This window comes from Schistocerca piceifrons, chromosome 9, assembly GCF_021461385.2.
Source record: "Schistocerca piceifrons isolate TAMUIC-IGC-003096 chromosome 9, iqSchPice1.1, whole genome shotgun sequence".
NCBI classification, from domain to species: domain Eukaryota; kingdom Metazoa; phylum Arthropoda; class Insecta; order Orthoptera; family Acrididae; genus Schistocerca; species Schistocerca piceifrons.
In genome coordinates, this window is record NC_060146.1 from 152,453,511 (window position 1) to 152,478,631 (window position 25,121).

The following is a 25,121-nucleotide window of genomic DNA, read 5'->3' on the forward strand; positions in this document are numbered from 1 at the left end:
TTTGGATGTACCGTGCACTATTCAGTGTCCCCTCGACGATCACCAGTGGTGTACGGCCAGTGTAGGAGATCGCTCCCCACACCATGATACCGGGTGTTGGCCCTGTGTGCCTCGGTCGTATGCAGTCCTGATTGTGGCGCTCACCTGCACGGCGCCAAACACGCATACGACCATCATTGGCACCAAGGCAGAAGCGACTCTCATCGCTGAAGACGACACGTCTCCATTCGTCCCTCCATTCACGCCTGTCGCAACACCACTGGAGGCGGGCTGCACGATGTTGGGGCATGAGCGGAAGACGGCCTAACGGTGTGCGGGACCGTAGCCCAGCTTCATGGAGATGGTTGTGAATGGTCCTCGCCGATACCCCAGGAGCAACAGTGTCCCTAATTTGCTGGGAAGTGGCGGTGCGGTCCCCTACGGCATTGCGTAGGATCCTACGGTCTTGGCGTGCATCCGTGCGTCGCTGCGGTCCGGTCCGGTCCCAGGTCGACGGGCACGTGCACCTTCCACCGACCACTGGCGACAACATCGATGTACTGTGGAGACGTCACGCCCCACGTGTTGAGCAATTCGGCGGTACGTCCACCTGGCCTCCCGCATGCCCACTATACGCCCTCGCTCAAAGTCCGTCAACTGCACATACGGTTCACGTCCACGCTGTCGCGGCATGCTACCAGTGTTAAAGACTGCGATGGAGCTCTGTATGCCACGGCAAACTGGCTGACACTGACGGCGGCGGTGCACAAATGCTGCGCAGCTAGCGCCATTCGACGGCCAACACCGCGGTTCCTGGTGTGTCCGCTGTGACGTGCGTGTGATCATTGCTGGTACAGCCCTCTCGCAGTGTCCGGAGCAAGTATGGTGGGTCTGACACACCGGTGTCAATGTGTTCTTTTTTCCATTTCCAGGAGTGTATATATACATTCCACAAGGCACTGTACAGTACAGAAGGTACATTACTTGGTTACCTCTTCTTACTACCAATATTATGAGCAATATTGGTCACAGGTAATGATAAATATCATTGAGCTACTTACAGAGAAGACTGGAACAGCTATTGATGCATTTACAACAAAGGCACGGACTGTGTTGTAGAATATGTTTAGAAATACCCGAACTGGGGACTGACAGCTAAGAAAGAATTGTCTTGTTGTTAATGTGTGCAATGTAATATAATTAAATTTATGACTGAAGAGTAAAATGGGAGAGTTTAGCTGTTCGGCTTTCAGACAGGCATCTATTCACTTATAGAACAAACGATACTCCATACACTCTTAACAACTGAGATTTCTATTGAAGTGTACTGTTAAAAGTTGATAGTATAAAGAGCAAAGTAAATATAGAAGGAGGTTAGTGCATTATCACAGATTGGGAGATAACACATGAAAGGGTGTTTATTGTAAAGTTTATATTGTGTTCTGCCTCTCGCTTCCCCGGCCTCTCCAGTTTTGATGCACCCTGCCGCAAATTCCTTTATTGTGGTAATGTCTTCATTTGAGAGTACCTCCTACACATGTGCTATCATCCAGTTCCTTCTTCTTGTTGGTGATTACCATATGTTTCTTTCTTCACCAATTGTGCAGAGAACCACCTCATTTTGTATCTTACAATTCCACCTAATTTTCAACATTCTTCTGTAGCACCACATCTCAAATCCTTCTATCCTCTTATTTTCCATTTTCGCATTGTCAGTATTTCACTGCCATACAATAGCATGCTCCAACTGTGCATTCTCAGAAATTTCTTCCTGAAATTAAGGCCTATATTTGTTGCTAACAGACTTCTCTTGGTCAATAATGCCCGCTTTGCCTACGACTGATCTGGTTTTTATGTTATCATTGCTTTGTCTGTCATGAGTTATTTTGCTTCCAAGGTAGTAGAATTCCTTAACTTTGTCTACTTTGTGGTCCCCATTTTGATAAGTTTGTTGTTGACCTCATTTCTGCTTATTCATTACTGTTGTCTTTCTTTGGTTTACTCTAAATCCATATTCTAAGCTCATTAGACTTTATTTTATTCCATACATTCTGGACCTCTTCTTCACTCTTTCTGAGGATTGCATCATCAGCAGCATATCTTCCTTTCCCCCTGAATTTCAGTCCCACTCTTTAAGCTGTCTTTTATTTCCACCATCACTGCCTTGATGCATAGATTGAATGAACAGAAGGCTAAAGGATTACATCCGTGTCTTACACACTTTTTAATCTGAGCACTTCATCCTTGGTCTTCCAATCTTATTGTTCCCTCTTGGTTCTCACTTATGTTTAGATTCGCCATATTCCCATATTGCTTAATCCTGTCTTCCTCAGTATTTTGAACAGCTTGCATCGTATTATATTCTCAAACGCAGAACATATGATCACTTTAAAGCATTCAGGGGAGGGGATCTACAAGTGAATATGTGCTTTATGGTGTTGGTACATGATCTGAATGTGTACTGATTTCACTGGAAATTCCACCTGTAACAGTGTTGTTGCGGTAAAAATCTAAAAACAAAAGTTCTTCATGTTTCTGATTCTTGTTTGTTTGTGTGTTGCAGAGAGCTAAGAGAATTTCTAATTGTAGCACAGCGAGAACGGATAGCTCGCTACGATTTGTCGGAGGACACTTGGGAAGAGCTACCAGTGAGGGGATTGCAGAATGTGATTGCTATTGATTTTGACCTCCACAACAACTGTGTTTATTGGGCTGACATAGCAAATGACACTATTGGGGTAAGATTCTCCATTTTAATAGTGTTGCTCTGTATCTTTTAATAAATGGTTTTTCTGGGACAGCAGATGTTTCAGTAATTATGCTTTGTAATTGGATAGACAAAAGATCTGCTCACAAAGTGGCGGCAGGAGAATGTACACACAACTTTTGGAACCAGTGGATCCTCCTCCTGGTAGAAGGGTCAAAGGGGAAGGAAGAGAGGTGAAGGAAAAGAGCTGGTGGGAGAGTTCGGAAAAGTTGCCCAGAACCCCAGGTCAGTGAAACTTACTGGACAGGATGAGAAGGAAAGACCGATTGATCAGTCTTTACCAAACTCTACTTCGTAAACCTCTCCAGTGCTTTTCCTTCACCCCTCTCTGTTCCCCTTCAACCCTTCGGCCAGAAGAAGGCATCACTGGCTCTGAAAGCTTGCAGATTTAAGTAATTTTGTGTGTGTGTTCTCTTGCCATCACTGGGTAGTAGATTCTTTTTATCTATATAGTTACATTATATTTTCAAAAAGTTATTAATTTTATTATGTATTGGAGGACGTGTTCCAGTGCATCTTGTGTCATTCTGACTTTGCTGCAACGATTGATGTTGTAGCGGAAAACTTTATAGTATGAGTAAAAGTAAATTTCCTTGGTGAACAAATAATATGGAAAGGATATATTGCTATCCACCACAGAAGAGGTGTTGAATTGCATACAGACACAATGAAAAGGGACCAGAAATATTTCTAGTGGTTTTTTATTCATTGTACCTGTCTGCAGCTCAATGCCTCCTATATATGGTGAATACCAATATATTCCTTCCACATTGTTATTACTTCAGCCTGGTCTTTCCATTGTTTGATTTTTCTTTAGTGGGGAGGGGGGGGGGGGAGGTACATCGTACATCATCTGTGTGCTTCGGCCGACTTTTTTCCTGTAAAATCTCTGACTGTGTAAGATCACGTAAGAGAATATGAAGACACATTCAAATTTTCCAAAGTGGACTGCTTTGGTGGGAGGGGTGGGGGTGGGTGGGAATGTGATTCAGTCAAATCACTGCTAGCAATAGCAATATTAGTAGTTCAGAACCCTATAATTATTTGTGCAGCAGTGCAAGAAGATGGTCATTTTACACCGTTTGACACTGACTTAATTGGCATATCAAATTGGTCAGATTCAGTTAAACTACCACCAGTGACTACGAAACTAGTTGCAACATTGCTTTGAGGCAATTTAGTTGATAACTTGAAAAGATTGCATCAATGAAATTCAGTTAAAAAAGCCAGCATTCTTGTTAAAAATATGGCCAATTTTTTGTTGTCAGAGGCTATTGAACTTAAAAGGATGTTTCAATGCTGAAAATTTTTTAGCTATCTCGAAGTCTAAACAAATGATTCCAAGGAGTGGATGAGCAACAATGTAATGTTATTAACTATTATTTTTGCTTTTAAACATGACATATACAGTGAAACAAACATATATCTTCCTACCTGTAATCTACAGAGCAAATGAGCAAGCTTCATACCTCTTTCAGCTTTGTGTCTTCAGAATATGTTGGTATTGTATTAATACAGTAATATCAACGTTGTGTCTTCAGCATTTGTTATTTGATTTGAATGTTAAAATTAGACATGAAATATTGTAATTCTCATGATGACTGTGTGCTTAAGTTCTGTGATACAAATATATATTTGGTATACTCAGTTAAAACAAAATATGTAAAAAATAAAAGCACTATTCTTATATGCACAGAGAGGGAATAACCCTAGACTTCCTTTTTTCTTTTACAGCGCCAGTGCCTCAATGGCAGCGAAATTTATCATGAGATTCTAGTAAGTTCGAATCTCTCGTCAGTTGAAGGGATGGCCTTAGACTGGGTATCACACCACCTGTACTTTGTGGATGGAGTGCGTTCAATGATAGAGGTTGTACGAACCGATCTGAATGTAGAGGGCCGCATGCGTGCTACCATTCTTTCACCACCGACTCTGTCCAAACCTCGTGGGATTGCTGTTCATCCTCAGCAAGGGTTTGTAGCCTGTGTGCATTGAAACTGTAGAATATTTTTGAAAATATGTCTGTCTTAAAAGTACCCTAGAGCTGTTTCTGTCATGTAATGCTTAAACATTCTAGTGTTGGCTGCTTATAAGTCATAAGTCACAAAATATATCAGCAAGGGAAATACTGTATCTGTTGCATCCAGAAAGTACGTGCTCTTCAAAACGTATAGCTACTGTGACACTTTTCCAGTGGTCACAAAAGTGCTATGAGATTCTTGTTATGAATTTTTTTTTGCTGTTTTATTTGGTTGGTCATGGAAGCTGATCTTGTAAATTCAAGAAAAATGAAACTGTAGACATTCATAGTCATCTGTTGGAGGGCTACAGAGGATATGTAATGTGTAGTGGAGTGATCAGGAAATGTGACATCTTTGAGACATTAGCCAGTGCTTCAAAGTAAAATAGAGAGTAGGCTATTTGAAAAAAAAATTACTTTATATGGATATGGATATGAAGAATATTCTCAGTCTTCCTACTGACCTGAATAGATACCAGGTTACATCCATCTTTTTTGTCTCTGAAGTTCCCATGAGGTGAGCATTCTGAGGAGAGTGAAAACTTAAGATGTTACAGGGTTAGATACCACTGGTGTCAATATTCACCAATTGTGTTGTAGCATAGCATCAGTTTCTGTATTTGTTTGCTTTAACAGAAGCACATTTTGCATATATATGAAGTATTAATGCATTTACAACACAATGGAAATTCATCTAAGTTAAAAAAAGCACTTGAAAAAAGTGTCCATTTTTATCTTGATGTGCCTCACATGACTACTTTAGCAAATCTTCCATTGTGAATACGTAAAAAGTGACTGTAAATTTCAGTAAACAGATGTATTTTTGTCTTATCCCTAGATTGTTGTTCTGGACTGATTGGGCACCAAACAATCCATCGGTGAGTCGTGCCAACTCGGACGGTTCTGACCCCAGGCGGCTGTTTGGTAGATCGTATGTGGACTGGCCTAACGGAATTACAGTTGACCACATCGCAGAACGCATCTACTGGGTGGATGCGCGACTTGATTACATTGGTTCTGCAGATCTGGATGGCAAAGGTTTCAAGAAGATAATTGCAAATACGGTTAGTGAACATTTTTCACCAGATTTGTGAAGCAGTTTTTGCTAATGTTTACTCCAATTTCAGAGTATTTTTGTGTGTCAGTAAAACACAGGAAAATTAAATTTCTGAATTTCCACTGCAGTATAATGAATACTGTGTTGCCGCAAAGAGAGACAACTGATCAGGTTGGGAGGGGAAGAGGGGAGTTAGTGAAGTGAAATAATAAAGGAGAGAAAAAAATCAGGCAGAGAGTAAGTGATCATGTGCAGTACATGGATAATCACAGTGTCAGATTCAGTCAAGACATAATAGGAAGAAAATTAGTTGTGCAGTTATGAACAAGTAGGAAAGCAGAAAAGGAAACAGGGAAAAACCAAAATGACGCAGGTTGGTGTGAATGTGGGAAAAGGAGGGAGGGAGGGAGGGGGGGGGGGGGGGATAAGGGCGAGATCAAAAAGTAATATATGTCAGTTCAACGTATAAATAAAAAGTAATGGGGTTGATACTTTCAGAGGAGGGGTAGTCCATGATGGTGATGGGATGCCAGGATATGTTAGAAAGTAAGTTCCTGTATCTGGAGTTGAGAGTAAATTGTATTGGTTGGGAGGATCCAAACAGCGAATATGGTGTAATGAGCACTCGTGTATGTCAAGTCTTGCTGCAGAGCATCCACAGCAACTTGGTACTAGACGATCAAAAAGTTGTGAAGGTCTTCTGTATCCGTGCATGCACTCGGCCAATTTAATGGTTGTCATTCCTCTATAAAAGGTCAGGCAGCGGACACCCGTTATTTAGTATTGCCAGTTGTTCTGCTCTTGGTGTTGTAGGATTCCCAGTGGTGATTCTGGAGTAGGTGGTAGTTGGTATAAGCATAGAACACATTTCACAGCAGTGATGTGGGGTAGGAAACCTCGGTTAAGGATAATGGACGGGAAATGTCATACCACTTAACAAGAGTTTTACAGAGGTGAGGACGCAGCAGGTTGTAAGGGGGAGGGTATCCAAGAGAGAGCTCATTTCAGGGTTTGAGTTGAGGGAAACATAGCTCTAGTGGAGTAACGTATCATGACATTAGTGGCCAGGGGGAGGGGGGAGGGGTGTGTCAGTACTGATGTGGTTGTCTTTTTATTTTTTGGGGGAGGGGGGTGGGGGCGTGGGAGACACGAGAGATGTATTTGTTAGAGTTTGAGAGGAGAAGATTTGTTGAGGGCAAGATCTATGGGGAGGCTGTGGCAGAGGAAAGTCTGGGAGAAGTTGACGGTGTAGGTGTGAAGGGATCCGTTGGGGGTGACACTTTCACAGCAGATGCCTAGGATACATGGAAAGGGTTGTACTTGATATGGAAGGGGTGGCTACTCGCAAGGTTTAGGTATTTTTGCTTATTTTTTGGTTTTGAGGGTGCTAACTTCAGTGAGATGGAGGTTAATGCCCAGGAACCTGGTTTTGGATTTGGAAAATTATGAGGTGAATTAGATTTAGGAGAAGGAGTTGGCTAAGCTGTTAAAAGAAGTGAAGAATCTACATTATGAATCCAGACTGCATTGACACGTGTAGAAAAAGAAGATATTTTCTGTGATGCCTGGAATTTACCAGGGTGTAAAACGTCTCTGGTTATAAGATGATCCAATTTTTATTTTTTTTTGAGGAGGCCTCTTGGGGAAAAAATTATTTTTAACATTTTGACTAGTCAAAATTACAAACTACTGTATTTTATTGTCATAAAGTATCTGTCTAAAAATTTAACATTATACCTGTTCTAAATTTATGCCGTTTAATGTTTACGTACATTTTGATAAAACAAGTAGAAATGAAATGAAATGGTTTACATTAATATGCAGATCACTTTTTTCCAGTTTTTTCACTTATGAAGTGGTTTCCTTGTTGGTTTAAGGTTTTCTGTGGGTCCTGGCACTCTCCTCATAGTTTAAGCTAAGTCAGAACCCTTTATGAGGTCTGTCACCTGACATAATATGTTGTATTTAACTTTTTCTTCTAATTTCGCCATAGCTGATTCTCTTGATGTAGAGGTAATACTGCTCAATGACTCTGAAATTCCATGTATAGCCGAGGAGAAGCTTGACTTCCTCACATTCTGCAGCTGTTATTGGAGCAAAAGAAGATAACTTCTACTCTTATCACAGACAAGCAAGCCCACTACATTGCTTTTACATACACACATTTCTTTGAATGGGTGCACAGATCATTAGGGACTCATGAATAAGAGTAGAGCACAACTTTTCATACAACATAAGCATCAAAGGCTCAACATGACATCCAAGATTACCACATATTTTATTTATTGCAAAACCATCTTGTCTTCCATTTTCATTCTTGGAGAGTGTGGTTACTCCACAATGGTCAAGCCACCACCAAGCTGCAGAGCGAAAATGTAAAAGGCCCTCTTTCCATACACTACAGAGTACGTGAAATTTCATTTGCCTAAATGAACCCTGTTATCAGTGGTGTCACTATTTTTAACATTCATCATCATACTAATGGGACAGCTATGAAATTTATAACTTCATTGTCACAAATATTTGTTATACGGACGGTGTATCATGGCAGTCGGCCACGATCGTAAACAGATGAGAACTTAGAACAGGGCTTCACAACATACGTGCTCGCGGAGCAACCTGTGAGCAGCGAGGCGCGAGCACGGAGCAGCGTGAGCACGCTACCCCCACCACCGGACCAGAGCGGAGAGTCATGTGGGGCACACTACAGCTGCCGCCAGTCAATGTAAATCCGCGGCCACCTGCAGGGATATCACTCATGAATTATTACTGCGACAAATGAAACAAATATAGGAGAATGTACACGTGCCACATAATTTTATTAGCTTAGTGTATGCCTCTACATTCGTATTAATTTGTGAACTGTTACACAATATAAGGTGTCACTGAAGTGCGGGATTCTCTGTTATCTTGTACTTTTTGCTCTTTACAATTGCGTCTATGTTCGGAGTAATTGTTCTTGTGCATTGTAGGCGCAGCGTGCAGTTTAAATTTTGATCAGACAATGTGTTTCTCAGGCACGTCTTGTTACATTTCATTGCAGAGAACAGTTGTTCACAAACATACATGGAACTGAACATTGATGTTATTGTAGCTGCCAGTTTGTGCAAACGAGGAAATCTATCCTGAGGGAAGTGTCTGTAGAATTCCAAAATGTTTTTCTTTTTCTGAAATTTGTCTCTGTATTCTGTCACACTGCAGGTCAATAATTTCTAGTTGCAGCTCAGGACGAATCTCTTCAATATTCGCTGAATATGGAGAGGAGAACAGATCAAAATCACTGTCTAGTGCTGTCAGATCTTGAAAGCGTTGATCAAATTCTTCCTTAAGGGCAACTAAACTATGTGAATAACGTTCAGTCTTTGTGAACATCTTGCATGGATGATAATCTAGGAAAATGAGCTAGATTGCCTCAGGGTGTCTACGACCCGGGACAACCAGGAGATCCGGGAAAAACCCGGGAATTTTTTCATCCGGGAGAAAACGGGGAAAAACCCGGGAATCTTTTTGAGTTCTGGGAATTTTTCATTGTTTTAGTTTTCAGTTAAATTTTTGTAATTTTGACTGATAAGAACCAATACTCCAACAAAAAAAAAATTACTGTATCCCGCTTCTGCAGAATAATACTGCAGCAACAAATCATGAAAGAGAAAAAAAAACGAAAATAAAACTTAAGTCGCAAAGAAAATGCGCCATATACAACAACAAAACACAGTGCTCATACAAGCGTCTGCCAACAGCAAAGTGTGTCAAAGGCCTTAGGACGACTGTGGAGTGCTTCTTAACAGCAAATTGCCTCCAATGAGCGTGACGTGACAATTTTTTACATTAGATTCGTTTTAATGCAAGATCTTTTAATGTTTCACACGTATGAACATGTGGGCTTCCTGCGTCATCGTAGCTGCGCAAGTGCAGTGACGCCTGTTATCTGGCGCTCTGTGGCAACTGCTGAAACGTACCTTTCTAACAGGTCACGGAAAAATATTGCGAATATTGCTTTGAAAAGTGTTACTTTCAAAGTAAATTTCCTTTTATGTAAGATAAACTATGTGAGAGAGTGTACGATGAAGTTCTTAAATCACAGAGCGTTTGACTCTCATTTAAAAATTAACTCTTTGGGGACGACCATATGAAGAATTTCGAGCCCAGAAGATTAGACATTTACGTCGTTATTAAAAAATTTTACTGGCACATTTATGTGATGTATGACGCGCAAAAAAGATCAACAATATATTTGGAAGCTTAGCTTCTCTTGCAGCGTATTAATCTTAGAGACCAATATTATATGTGATAGCTTTTCTTTTCTTGTAGCAACAATTGTACATTAATTTAAGCCATTAATTTTTCTTATTTGTGTGTTTGCGCGAGGCATTTTGCTCTGATTGTTGCCAGCATCATATTTAAAGTACCAGGGTAGCAGGTTGCTAGCCTTACTTGCCCCTAGTCCCATTGGGTTTTACCCCTAACGGCTGAGGGACTAACCGGTGGATTTGGTAGTCTTTGCCGTATGAGCACAAGAAAGGCATAATCAGTCTTAAATGATGATGATGATGATGATGATGATGATGATGTGTGTTCGCACTACTTAAGAGTGATCTTGCTATTGGCTGACTACATCATGTGTCAAATGCTGTCATCAGCTGGCGAGATCAGGTGACATGAGCTGTGACTGGCTTACAAAAAGCGCGTCGCAATCTCGATTTTAATGCTTCGCAAGGTAACATGCGGTGTTTGGTGGAATTCGAATTTATACCTTCGTAACACGGAAATATGCAGTGTATATGTTTCTGCACATCAAAGATCTTTCCAAAACGTGTTTTTTTTCCCTGAGTTTCATTTTCTAAAGTGTCGGGAAATTCTACGCCGCTGTATAAAATCATTAACCATAAAGGATTGATAAGTGCCGAGAAAAAGTATACTGTCACTTAACACGGAAAAAATGTATTTTCACCCGGGAGAAAGTGTATTTTCAACCGGGAAATCCGGGAAAAATCCGGGAATTATTTTTCCTTGTCCATGTAGACACCCTGTTTCCTGTTTCCAGCTGACTCACCCAAAGTGTCAATTTCATTTTAAAAGCTCGTATTCGATCTATGAAATGAGTAATTAGAAGATCTTTACCTTGTAGTGAAATGTTCAAAGCATTCAGATGGCTAGTTAAATCTGCTAAGAATGCGAGATCACATTTCCATGAAGGCTCTTTCAATTCAGGAACACACATGTTATTTATTTCCATGAACATATTTATCTCATCTAAAAGGCAAAAAAATCGATTTAATAATTTGCCACGACTAAGCCAGCAGACCTCACTGTAATAAGGCAGGCTACCATACTGGCTTTCTACATCCTCAAGAAAGCTTTTAAATTGCCTGTGTTGTAGCCCATGCTTCCTTATATAATTGGTTGTACAAACAACAACACTCATCACATTTTTTAGAGTGATACTCTTTGCACATAAGTTTTCCTGGTGGATCAAACAGTGAGCGCCCCTTATTTCATTCAGCACAGTCAGTTTTTGCATTTTCTCCTTCAACAGCACAACGAAACCTGATTTTTTCCCCCGTCATCACTGGTGCACCATCTGTAGACACTGAAACTAAAGAATTCCATGACAATCCTATATTTTCAACACTTTCTTCAACACTACTTAAAATACCAGCTCCGGTTGTAGTGTTCATGGCTACTACATCGAGGAGCTCCTCCCTCACCTGAAGATCTCTATTAACACCTCTAATAAATATGGCAAGCTGCGCTGTTCCAGTGATATCAACACTTTCGTCCAGAGCTAGAGAATATGCCATAAAATCTTTACAGATATTTGAAAGCTGGCTCTGGATGTTGTCTGCCATGTCCTGTATGCGACACATAATGGTCATGTTAGATAATGGCACAGTCCGAAACTGTTCAACTTGAGATGGACACAAATGTTCCGCTGCAACTACCAAACATTCTTTTATTAAATCGCCATCAGTGAAGGGGCGCAGGGATTTTGCTAAAAGCAAAGCAATTTTGTAACTCACTCTGAGAGCTGCCTCAGTTGATTTTTCTTCATTGTCCAGATCTTCTTTTAAGTTTAATAACTTCCTGTGCATGATCTGGTCCATCACATTTTCCACGTCCGTAGTCTTTCACTTGGTATGACATACAATGTCGCTGCAAATTAAATTTCCTAAAAGAATTCAGCGTTTTGTGACATACTAAACATTTTGCAACACCATCTTTGTCTGTAAACAGATACAATTCCTCCCAATGGGGGTTGAAGTGCGAAAGTATAGTTGGGGTTACACAACGGCGACTTGACATGATTATTAACCAGCGAAGTGACTGTTAGAGCTGATCGTAGTACTTTAAACATTACACAGTCGGCGCGAATTCAATAGGCACGCTGCGGCCCTATTCAAATGTGCGCGCGCATTTCCCCTCCCTCCCTACTCTGCAACCTTGCACCTGCTCACGAGCACGTGCATGGAAATAAGCCTCGCCTCCTTCTCGAAGGGCTCATTTCAAAATAAGAAAAAAAAAAAAAAGCACTCTGCAACACAAGGAAAACTGGGGTAATAAAGCATTTGGTGGCTGCAGCGCAATTGTTTGCTGCTGTTGGCAGTGATAGTTTAGAACCAACCTCTATTGGTATCTTACACAGCCATAGTTCAAAACACTCTCCGCCTACAACTGCTAGGGTATAGTGCCCTTATTATAGCTTTTTCTTCAAAATATGCTGCGATTTCTGTGGTTGTGTTTGCTGTGGGACCTGAGAACACAGATTTTTTTATTCATATACATATCCATTTTCGGTTCTGTACTGACGTGAAAATGTTACACTATCACTTGCTTCCAAAAATATCATCTTCCCACTGCTCTCTCATCAGCTTCATAGAACCAGCAGCTGACACACCCTCGTTTGTTCCTGTCATATGTCACAGTGAGTGTCGACAACATTGTAGAATGAAACACATAAGTACACCACTGAACCTGAACTCTGTCTAGACTTTTACCATCTCCTGCAGAAATGAATACTATTGTTGAGTATTTGTCCAATTTTAAAGTCAGTTCAATTATGACTAAAAATAAATTCGGGCAAACTGCAGTTTCAACATGGTAGATGTTCCTAAAAAGCCAGAGTATGCACTATACATTCCAATGGTTCGCAACACCATGTAATTTCTGCTAGCTCGCCATTCCCGTCCCAACACCCCACTAGTTCTCTGCCAAGCTGGTATCACTGCTCCCCCTCCAAACCTTCTGCAGTGCAGTGCTTAGGCAACTATGAAACATGGATTGCAATATCTTCAAGTGTGCAAGTCATAAGAGTCGAGGAGACTGATAGGGGAGCAGTGGTTTATAAGGTAGTGGGATGGGGTTAATGTTACTCAATCTGTACATTGAGCAAGCAGTAAAGGAAACCAAAGAAAAGCTTGGAGAAAGAGTTAATTCTGTTAGAGGCAGGAAAGGACTTTGAAGAAACAGGATGTAAAATGAACATTAAAAAAAAAAAAAACATGAGTAATGGAATGTAACCAAATTAAATCAGGGAATTCTGAGAGAGTTAGGAGTAGGAAATTACACACTAAACATAATAGGCGAGTTTTGCTATTTGGGCAGCAAAATAAATGATGATTGTTGAAATAGAGGGGATGTGAAATACAAACTTGCTACAGAAAGGCAAAAATTTCTGAAAAGAATAATTTGTAACACTGAATATATATTTAAGTCTTAGGAAGTTTATTCTGAAGGCATTTGTCTGTAGCGTAGCCCTCTATGGAAGCTGAAACATGAATGATAAGCAGTTCAGACAAGGAAGAGAATAAAAGGTTTTAAAATGTGGCACTACAGAAGTAGTCTCAGGAGTAGAAGGGTAGGTCATGTAACTGATGAAACTTTGCTGAACAGAATTAGAGAGAAATGACCTTTATGGCACAACTTCACTAAAAGGAAGGTATAGATTGATACAGCACATCCTGAGGCATCAAGGAATTGTCAGGTTGGAAAGGGAGAAAACTGTGGATGTTCACAAATGTAGAGGTAGACAAAGAGGTGAATACAGTAAGCAGGTTCAAATGGGTGTAGGTTGCAGTAGAAATTCCCAGATGAAGAGGCTTGGAAATGATAGACTAGCATGGAGAGCTGCATCAAGTCAATCTTTGGACTGAAGATGATGATGTCAACAAGCCTCGGATTCACTCATTTTAACACCCTTCTTCACAAAACATTTGTTTTTGCCACTTCTTATTTTATATTGTGCATTTCTAACTACTATAAAGTCCCTACCTCCATCTTTTTAATTGCTTGTTTGATGTTTTTAATTTTATGTAGGAAGACTTTAATTGATGTGCGATGTTTCTGTTTACAGGACAAGGTAGCACATCCGTTCGCAGTGGCGGTGTTCAAGGATACCATGTACTGGGACGACTGGAGGCAGAATTCCATTTACCAGGCTGACAAGGATCACGGGCTGGCTGTCCGCACCATACGAAGTGGCTTGCCTGGTTTGATGGACCTAAAGGTAATGTTCTTGTGTATTTCATACTCAGGAAGACCTGGTAACTTATTCAAAGAATATGCAGTATTGTTAAATGTTTCTCATAGAGAACCATCAGGACTTGATTTCATGCATTCTATGCAGTTATGTTGCTGAAATTCGAAATGCCTGTTGCTGTTGTCACCCTTTTCCCTACTATTCCTCTTACACACAGCTCCCTGTAGTGTTTTGCAAAACAAATGTGTGTGTGTGTGGGGGGGGGGGGGGGGGGAGGGGGGGAAGCACAGCCATGGTGAATTAGAATTCCATTCAGACTTCTATGTCTCTTTCTCTTAATGTCTTCTCTAAGCTGCTTCACATTTCAGTTTACTGCTCATTGTCAATGGTCCAGTTACACTCCATAAAATGAGAGTGATTCACTAGACATCCCGAAAATGTTTCATTACGACTTCCTGTATGGATCTTTGGCTCATAAATATTTATGCTCCAAACCAGGTGCCATTTGCCGATACACACTTAGTCTCATATCCCAAACTTCCTGCCATTTTGTGTATGGAATTCTGACTACACTCAAGTTGTGCAGCGAGCTTGTATGTCTTGTTCACCAGTAAACTCTGTCACGATACTTTTATCCTGCTCAGAAGCTGTGACCTACATTTCTTTCAATACATCTGTTTAATTCCGAATGAGATGGTTGAGGCACAGGAGAGATCTGCATGGTACCCTATGAATGCATTGCTAGCAGCTCTATCAGTGTGAATGTAAAGATTGGGTACATATTCATCTTCCTATGATATAAATTGCTATCCAGTTGGAAACATTGTAATATTTACTCTAGACATGTTTCCTCTGTTTATTAATCTGATTATGGCAGCAGTGGAACTTGGCACTAAAGGAAGATTTTAAAATAAAACTAGCTATGAAAATTTTAAAAACTGCTTCGGATAGATAGAAAAATCTACTCGCCAAGTGATAGCAGCAGAAAACACATGAAAATGTCAAGAAAATGTGCAAGCTTTCAGAGCAAGTGGCTTGTTCACCTCTCTTCCTTCCCGTTCAACCTTTCTGCCAGGAGGAGAAGCCACTGGCTCCGAAAGCTTGCACATTTCCTTAATGTTTCCATGTGTTTTCTCTTGCCATCAAGTAGTGAGTAGATTTTCTTACCTGACCAATTATATTTCCAAAAAAAGATTATTTTCATTAAAAACTATTTTTGTGCACTTTATGAATTTGGGGGGTGATTCTTCTGGGAAATATAGAAAACTTGGAATTCTCAGGGAATTACATTTTACCTGGAAAAATCGGGGAGATCTCAAGGAATTTTAGGAATTTCATAAAATCTCAGGGAATTCTGCATTTTTTAACTTAGCACTGGAACTGAATTTTATTGAGTTTTATAAATCACGAATTTGAAAATACAGTACTTCATATCTCAAGAGTGTGTTAATTATATGAATATTATTTCATATAATTTATTTATGTTTAAAAACTGGTTAAACTACTACTTATGGCTGGTATGAGAGGAAAGAAAAGTTGTTACCCCCTCCCCCTCTTTTCCACCCAGGAGCTTCTCAACACAATCTTCATCCTCACATCTTTAAATCTCACAATTATTTTTTTCCAAGTATGAGTAGCCAAACTGGAATGTCATGTTACATATTGTGTTAATGACTTCATTAATTATTGTTAAGATTGTAATTGTGGGTTGCTTATGACATGCTTATACTGGACTGCATGCCCATTTAAACTGTTGGAATAGGTTTGTCTCAGTGCACTTTCTAATGAACAGTTGTCCTTTTCCTCTCGTACAGGTGTTCGCGCACTCCGTACAGGAGGGATCAAACGCTTGTGATGGCAACAAGGTGTGCTCTCACTTGTGCTTTGGCCTTCCAGGGCACAAGTACAGCTGCAAGTGCCCAGACGGTATGAAAGCTGGCACCAACACCACCTGCACCTGCGCCGACGGCAGCAAGCCATTTGAGAATGGCACCTGTGCAAAGCGTTAGTACCCCTTTATCATACAGAAACCTGCATGCTGGTAGTTGCTGGAATGTGAATAGTTTTGACTAAGTATGATATTATTTGGGTTGGATTAGGAAGTGTTTTTATTTATTTTTTAAATTTGTATTTGTGTGTGTTTACTCAGTACAAAATGCTTTATTGTGGTTTGAGCAAGACAGAATTTAACGGAATGAGAAGAAAATTAACAGTGGAAACAAACATGACCCACATTTAATACATTTTCTAGCAAATGTTTTAATTTATAATCATCATCCTTCTGTAGGTTTCTAACACCCTCCTTCTGTAGATTTCTAACTACTTTTTTTGTGAAGTTTCACGGTGATATTAATGCTCTGTTATCAAATACTGGTAAAACAATAAATGGGTTTATGACCTTTGATTTTTGTGTGGAATGGATAGGATGTATTTTAAGACATCAGGCAATAATTTCCATTGTAATAGAGGGAACCCTGCCTCTACATATATACATAATTACTCCACAGTTCACATATAAGTGTTCGGCAGAAGATTCATCTTCCTGATGAATTCAGCTCTACTCCAGATGCATTCTACTCTTGGGTGGCACATGAGAAAAAAATGGACATTTAAATCTTTCTTTGATTTCACTTATTTTATTACAATGGCCATTTCTTCCCATGTAGGTGGAGTCAACAAAGTATTTGTGAATTTGAAGGAGAAAGTTGCCTATTGAAATTTTGTTAAAAGATCTTGCCAAAATGAGAAACATCTTTGTGATTACATGGATTTTCCTGGCACAGTAAATGTTGATGATCTTAATGCTTATGCAGCCAGTCCTTCTGGTGTGACTACATCTGCAGTCTCACCTAAAGATGGCGGCCAATTGGACTGTTGAAATATTGTGTTGATGAAATCTGACTGCATACCCATGAAAAGCATCGAGAAACACCTTTGTTTTAATGACTGCCACCCCACCTCGCGTATCACATCTGTGATAATCCCTCTAAAATTTTGTGATATTACATGAGGAGCCGCCATGCTATTGACTCTTTTAACGTCGCTTGTCAATTCAATGTGGGAAGGATCTCATACCACACAGCCATACTCTGTCAGAGGGTGGACAATTGTAATGTATGCAGTCCATTTCATAGATTTTTTTTGCATCTGCTAAGTGCTCTGCCAGTAAAATGCAATCTTGAAGTTTAGTTGAATTGATACCTTTAAATGTGTGATTCATTGGGTAACTGAAATATAGTGAGTAATTAGTACACAAGTGAATGACCTCGGACTATTTACTGTTTAGAGTCAGTTTCCACTTTTTGTACCATTTTGCAATTGGTTCTGATCTTCTGACTTGAATAGACTCCAAGTAAAAGGATCATTTGCAAACTGTCTAAGAGGGCTGTTCAGATTGTTTCCTAAATGATTCATATAGATTAGGAACAGCTGAGGGCCTATAGCACTTCCTCGGGGAACACCAGATATCACTTGTTTTACTTGACTTTCCATCAAATACTATGAGCTGTGATCTGTCTGACAGGAAATCACAAGTCCAATTGTACATCTGTGACAGTACCCGACAGGTCCACAATTTGACTCGAAACCAAATGTGAGGAATGGCGTCCGAAGCATACAGGAGCATTTATGTATGGGAAGGCTGTTATTGAAATACATTCAGCAAATAGTTTCAGGACATTGCATGTAGCAGTTACCCTGAGACGAAGAGATTGTCACAGGTCAGGAAATCGTGGTAGTCTGCATCGAACCAGTCAGAAGAGTGATGACCCCCCAATATGGGGTGGGGTTGAATTGTAATTTTCTGTGACCCATTTTATTCTCTTTTGTTGAATGAAGACATCTCTGGTTCTGAAAGCCAGTGTTTATCATGTGTATTAACACACAATTGAAATAAAACATTAGGATCTGCAATCAGATTTGATGTTTCTAGATTTGTGAAAGGCCTTTGACATCATGCCACACAGCAGACTTTTAAAAAGATATGAGCCTATGGAAGAAGTTCCCAGATATGTGAGTGATTTAAATGTTTGTTAAATAACAGAACTGAGTACATTGTCCTTGACAGAGTCAGAGGAGGAAATTGTCAGGTTGTCAGCAGTGCCCAAGGGAAGTGTGATAGGACAGTTATTATTTTCTATCTATCTAGGTGGTTATAATGAAATTGCAGCTACCCACAAAGATCCAGTGTGGGCAGTAATTATCATGTAACAGCAAAACTTGGTAGATACTCTAATGTGTTAATGCAGAATGGATTTATGCTGGAAAAAAATTATTTCCATTTCTGGCTACCAGGTACAAATCTGGCACTGTGGGTGCAAGAAGGACATACAGAAATGTTTCTATAGAAATGGAGCATGGACAGAAAAGGTCAAACAGATGAGAAAGGCATAATGTTGATTTCATTATTAACCACAGGTTACACAATTTGTTCAATAGGAACACTAGAGAGGTCGACAAGGTGCTGCATCTGTAAAACAGCGTGATCAACATTTCCGGTGGAACCCGAAGAACTTGTTCGTGTATACTGCCCTTCAGATCAGGTATAGACCTAACGTACCACATTGAGCCTACCTGTGCTTGCGAATTTTATTATGATCCTTCACATAAAAAAGTTCCAGTAACAGCACAGTGTCTCACTTCTGGATAGCCATACTGTTCGCTCATGTTACAGCATGTCAAATGACAGTGTGGATGTCATATCCTCGTAAAAACAATGCACAGCACCAGAATTGCACCTGATGGCCAAAATCGGTTATTCATTGGCATAGCTACTAAGTTTCACTGCCATATGATAATTACAGTCAACTCTAGACCTCCTTGAGTAGCTGCACATTAATTATAATCACCCAGTACATGAATGATCTGGAGGACAGGGTGATCAGCAACCTGCGTCTGTTTGCTCATGGTACTGTGGTGTATCAGAAAGTATCATTGCTGAGTGACAGTGGTAGGAAACAAGACCACTTACACAAAATTTCTAGGTGGTGTGAGGAATGCAACTTGCTCTAAATGTAGACTAATATGAGTTAATACAGATGAGTTCGAAAACAAACCCATAATGTTTGAATGCAGCATTAGTATTGTGCTGCTTGACAGTCATGTTGATTAAATAACTGGGCATAACATTGCAAAGGATGAGATTGAACAAGCATGTAATGTTTGTAGATATTGGGAAAATTGTAGGAAAGTAGGGGTCATCTGTAGATGAGACAGCGTAGGGGAAACTAGTATAACCCATTCGTGAATGCTGCTAGTGTTTAGGATATCCTGCAGATCCGATTAAAGGAAGGCATCGAAGCAATTCAGAGGCAGGCAACTGGATTTGTTACCAGTAGCTTCGATGTTTTGGGAAGACAAATGGGAATCCCTGGAAGGAAGGCGAGGATATTTTCAAGGAACACTACTGAGACACTTTGTAGAATGGCTTTTTGAAGCTGACTACAGAATGGTCCTACTGCTGCCATCGTACATTTTGTGTAAGAGCCACGAAGATTAGGGAAATTAGGTCTCATATGGAATCATGTAGACACATATAGGAGTGAAACAGGAAAGGCAATGCCTAGGTAGTGGTACAGGGTAGAGCCCACACAGGATACTGTTGCTGATGCACAGTAACCAGTTTTTGTGCAAAGCTCTGGGTGAGTTCATTTGTTCATTCAGAAGGAAGGCCAACATTGTTTGTCCCTTTCTTGGTTAGTCGGCGATACACTGCAAAAACAGAATCGAGGTGCGTGACCTCCAATTCTTCTTGAAACGATTTTACAGATACTATTCAGTAAAAAAATTTCATTTTTGCATTACTTATAGAGCTTTATATCAGCTTCATGATGACGTGCCCATCATTCTATTAATGCTCATAGTTATTGTAATAATTGTGTTTAGGCAAGACACTGCACGAAATTTGAAAAAAATTGGAATGAAAAATAGCGGTTGCTGTCATTTTGCATTTGGTGCATATTACATAGTATGTTGCTGCATTTGAAACTTAGCTAAGATTTTTCTTTAGACATGGGTGGATTTCTCTATCTGACACCAATGACGAGAAAATTGATCTGGTGTAGCGCACACACCAGTGATAATGTCAGAATGAAATATCCACAATATTCCTCATATTTAATAAACTGTTTGAGATATTGAAGTGAGATTTTGGCAAATGATATCATGGGAGAGATACATACTGTCTGAAAAGTTTCCCTTCCCTCAGGATTCTGGGTGACTTTTTCGAACTCTACCCCTTTCCATAAAACTGAACAGTCCTTTTCCCTCACCCCTTCCCCTTCAAACCTTCTGCCAGAAGGAGAAGACACTGACTCTGAAAGCTTGCAAATTGTAGTACCTTCATATGTGGTCTCCTGCTGCCAATTATTGAGGAGATTTTTTTAATCTATCGAATTTCACTTTTTATATTCATTAATATTTGGTGGATTGCAGTTCCTTAAAACTGTGATCCACTAGAATCCAGTGACCTACTCACAACTTAAAAATGTGTACTAGAATCGTGAAACCTTGCACTGTCATCACAGCAATAATACCATATTTACTCGAATCTAAGCCGCACTTTTTTTCCGGTTTTTGTAATCCAAAAAACCGCCTGTGGCGTAGAATCGAATGCAAAGTAAGCGGAAGTTCTGAAAAATGTTGGTAGGTGCTGCCACAACTAACTTCTGCCGTCGAATATATGTAGCGCTACACAGGCGTGCTTTTCAGGTACAAAGAGAAATACTGGTGCCAAAACTTCCACGTCAATAGATAAATTAAAAGAAAAGCTGGAAGACTGTAAACATTATACCATGTATTCTTTCGTGTTTGCTGCTATCTCATTTAAATCCTGTCTTCCTAATAAACTATGTAACTAGAGTCAGACAACAGCAAATGCGGAAGAATATACGTATCATGTCATGTTTATATTCGTATTATTCTTATGCTGAATACTGATAGTCAGAAATGAAGCACGGCAACTGACTAGATTTTTAAATCTAAGATGACTCGGATTTCTGTGCGGAATGTAATGTACTAAAGAGGCATCTGCAAAGATTTTCAAATTGAGTAAAATATTCGCTAAACTCTCATTCAGAACATCTTCTATCATACGCAGCCTATTATTTGGTTCTTGTTGATCATTATCAAAGAAAGCAGCAGTGTAAGTAACAACAAATAGCAATCTCTTGCCATTGTTTCGTTTTTGAGACAATTACTCTCCTTTTTTTTTCCTGTAAGTGGCGGTAGCGCACACAAATGCAAGCCATGCCATGGGCGGTGACAGGTCATAAACACTCACTATCAGAATGCGACAAACAATGCATGACACAGAACAATAATGCATTTTCAGCTTAGAGTGGTGTAAACACCTATAACAAAGAGAACCGCACTTATAAGATCAAAGCAAAATAAGAAATTGATTCAAACCAGACGAAGCACGCGAAAAAGGAAGGGTACCCGTATAAATACGGACGGAGCGCCTGGCACATAGCAATGGCTACTTGGTAAAGCTTAACTGTTAAGCTTATGACTCGAACCAAACTACTGTAGCTGTATTTTCATCCATTCTACCTCAATTTTGTTTCATGTTACAATGGATCAACTTTGTTTCGATTTGGAGGGGCGGTCTAAAACTTTTCTCTCACCTTCAATTTCGAGTATCAAATTTCAGGAGTGGCTTAGATTCGGGAAATTTTTTTTTTCCTTGATTTCGAGTCTGATTTTTCAGGTGCGGCTTAGATTGGAGTAAATACGGTAAATGAATGTCCATTTTCTCTCTCTCTCTCTCTCTCTCTCTCTCTCTCTCTCTCTCTCTTGTGCACATGTGCCTACACACTCATTCACTCACTCATTCATTCATTTTATCATCTCTTCACATGGATACTAATGCCAAACTGGTTGCTGTTGTTTTCACAGAAGGAAATACTTGTGGTACTGACCAGTTTGCGTGCAAGAATGGTCTGTGCATCCCTCGCCTGTGGCACTGTGATGATGACGACGACTGTGGTGACGGATCTGACGAGGAAGGATGTGGAGGTAGGGTCACGTGCCAGACAGGGCACTTCCAGTGTGAGAGTGACAGGAAATGCATTCCCTTCTACTGGAAGTGCGATTACGACTACGACTGCGAGGACCACAGTGACGAAGAAGGCTGCAGTAAGTACAGATGCAATTGCGGCCACTTTGCTAGTTGGTAGTAGTCTTAGAATCGTGTGACTTACAGCCCGATTTAATGTAGTCGTAGTCAGACTGCTAGCCGTGTAGATAACTCCTGCAGGCGGTATGCCAGTGCCAGATGTAGACTACTGGAATCGTTGGCTCCCACTGTGTTATTACTTCCATTGCACAAAGTATTGTGCCTGCCAGTCCTCAGTGAGCCATTGTAACAGAGTGACATTTGTGTATAATTTACTTTACTGTGTGTGATGAGAGGGGCATGGGAGATTGTGTAGAGATCTGTTCCCACATCAGTTTCCAAATGTTTATGTAGTTCTTTGCAGGACGTACTTGTTTAGAGTTAGGCTCTAATTAAAATTATATCTGGTTTTTGATGTGCTCAGACACACTATATAGATCTATCCTGTATGTGAATTTTAGATATTTTACTTAATTTTGTAGAAGACGGTGACTCAAAAATGATTTTCTATCGCCGGGTAGTGTGGAGCACTGTGGTGGCTGCCAGCAGATCGCACATCTCGTGTCAGTGTCGCAGCTTTGCCTTAAAATATTAGATGCCTACTAATTTAAAATAGACTACTGTATTTACCTAATTTATGGGAGGTGGCTTTTTCCCAAATTTGTAATTCAAAAAATAAAATACAGTGTCATTGTATATTTTCAGGTTAAATTATTGCTGTTGAGGTTAACGTTTTTGTGTTATTTAATAGAGTATATCGGGTCTTCCTTCATTTACAGGTGAAGCTTTTGGTATTAAGGTTAAGTTAAGATTTATTTCAAAAAATTTGAAAGGGCAGGACTGGATAAACAATACTCACATTTGAACTAGTTAGAGATTTCCCAACACACTGAAGTGCTCGATACAGTATCGATGTTGACCTGACAGTCACGTGACATTTGACTCGCGTGATGCTAAATCAAGGGATATGCGAGAAACTGTGAACCGGCCAAAACAACAGTCTGTTGTTCTGCTTAAAATTTGACATTTTTGTGTAACACAGGAGGACATAGCACTAAATTCCATCATCATACAAATTATTGTCGTGTTCTAACAGGTTTCCAATTAAAGTTGTCGTACATGTTCAGACAATAATGTCACTTTTTAAGTAAAGGCAACATTCAAAAGTGGAAAAGTTGTCCTTCAGAAAACATTACTTGATTCTGAACCGAGATCAGTATTTCATTTGATTATGAGAGACTCTAATGATTTACTAAAAGGGTTGCGAGTGCCACAGTTTGCCACACTCTCCTATTAATCATTACTGATTGTTTGTGTTTTAGGGTTATTGTCCTGAGCAAGTACACCTAAATCTCTATCCGATCTTTCTGCAGGGCACAACTCTGTAAAATAAGTTTGCTAATATAGGTGGAATAGTTTTTGTACCTTCACTTGAAAATGAACAGTAGATGAACATGACACTGTGCGCTCTCACTTTGTGCCACATTCCCCATCCCTTCCTGTCAATATCACTGTAGTCTAGTACTGTTTGTTTCACTGCTTCTTCTTCTTCTTCTTCTTCTTCTTCTTCTTCCCTTCTAGGTTCAGGCTAAGGTTAGCCTATTCTGGTTTCACTCTTGTGTCCTCGGTCTACCCACCAATTTTCTCCCTCAAGAGTGATAATACGTTACGAGTCTTGCTTTGGAATACTTATCCCCAACATTCACACAACACGTTCCGTCCCTTCCTTTCTGTTGTGTGCTCATTCCTGTGTTACATGTTTTCCACCTGACACTACCTTTATTCAGTTATTTCTGGTTTTACCTCCTCTACTAAAATTTCAGAGCTGATTAACTTCATTTCTAACGTTTCAAATTACCTAAATTCCTTCTTTCTCAAAGCATGACTTTTTATACTCATAAAATTTCAAAAAAGGTCTCTGTTCTACCTTTCTGTTGGAGTGTTCTTGTAATTGTACAACATATTCTCTGATAGGATTTTTTTGCTCCCATAGGTTAAGTTGCAGCCCAAGCACAGGAAATGAGACACTTACCCCAATATTTCTCCATCAGTGCATGTTATTGATCTCTATGGTACCCTTCATATGGAATCCATTGGCTTAGTTTTAGTTTTTGGAAATATTTGATTTATATACACAGCACAATATATAGCTCATATACTGCCTTTTACACTTTATCATTTTGTTGTATGACTTCGTGATAGTCAGCATAGAGTAATGTGTTAACATATTGTTGGCTGCCTAGTTTAATTTCTGAAGGAGATGTGTCCTATCTTGAGTTCATTTTCTCCATTCGTCTTGTAGATGTTAAATAGTGGTGGTGACGTAGCTGCATTTGTACCTAACTCCCTAAATCTATCTCTGATAACAATTGCTTTTAGGTCTTGGCAGTGATTCTAGTGTTGATGTAAAAACTTTTAATCACTTGGATCATGTAGGCAGATACTTGTTTTTAGACATTACTTCCCCTAATGTCTCCCTGTGAACACCATGAAATGCGTTTTCTAAACCCAAGAAAGATGGGGGCACGGAACTTGAATATCTGTCTCTTTTTTTTTATTTTTCTGTTTTATTGTACAAACATTGCCACTACAAAATAGAGTAGGCATATTTGAAGACTTCCATTTCCGTTTCCTACATAAAAATGTCAACTTGTATTATTTAAATGATTTATACCCCTATAACTATTGATGTTTTTTTTATTAAAA

At 39.8% G+C, this 25,121-nt stretch overlaps 1 protein-coding gene across 3 annotated transcripts in view; it reads left to right on the plus strand.

Moving 5' to 3' along the window:
- LOC124717273 (sortilin-related receptor-like) overlaps positions 1-25,121 on the plus strand; it is a 230,660-nt gene that overhangs the window by 80,258 nt on the left and 125,281 nt on the right. For all 3 annotated transcript variants that reach the window (XM_047244086.1, XM_047244088.1, XM_047244087.1), the window contains exons 11-16: positions 2,543-2,717; positions 4,481-4,719; positions 5,605-5,830; positions 14,174-14,326; positions 16,114-16,303; positions 22,196-22,435. In XM_047244086.1, coding sequence (XP_047100042.1) covers positions 2,543-2,717; positions 4,481-4,719; positions 5,605-5,830; positions 14,174-14,326; positions 16,114-16,303; positions 22,196-22,435 — 1,223 coding nt within the window. The remainder of the gene's footprint in view (positions 1-2,542; positions 2,718-4,480; positions 4,720-5,604; positions 5,831-14,173; positions 14,327-16,113; positions 16,304-22,195; positions 22,436-25,121) is intronic.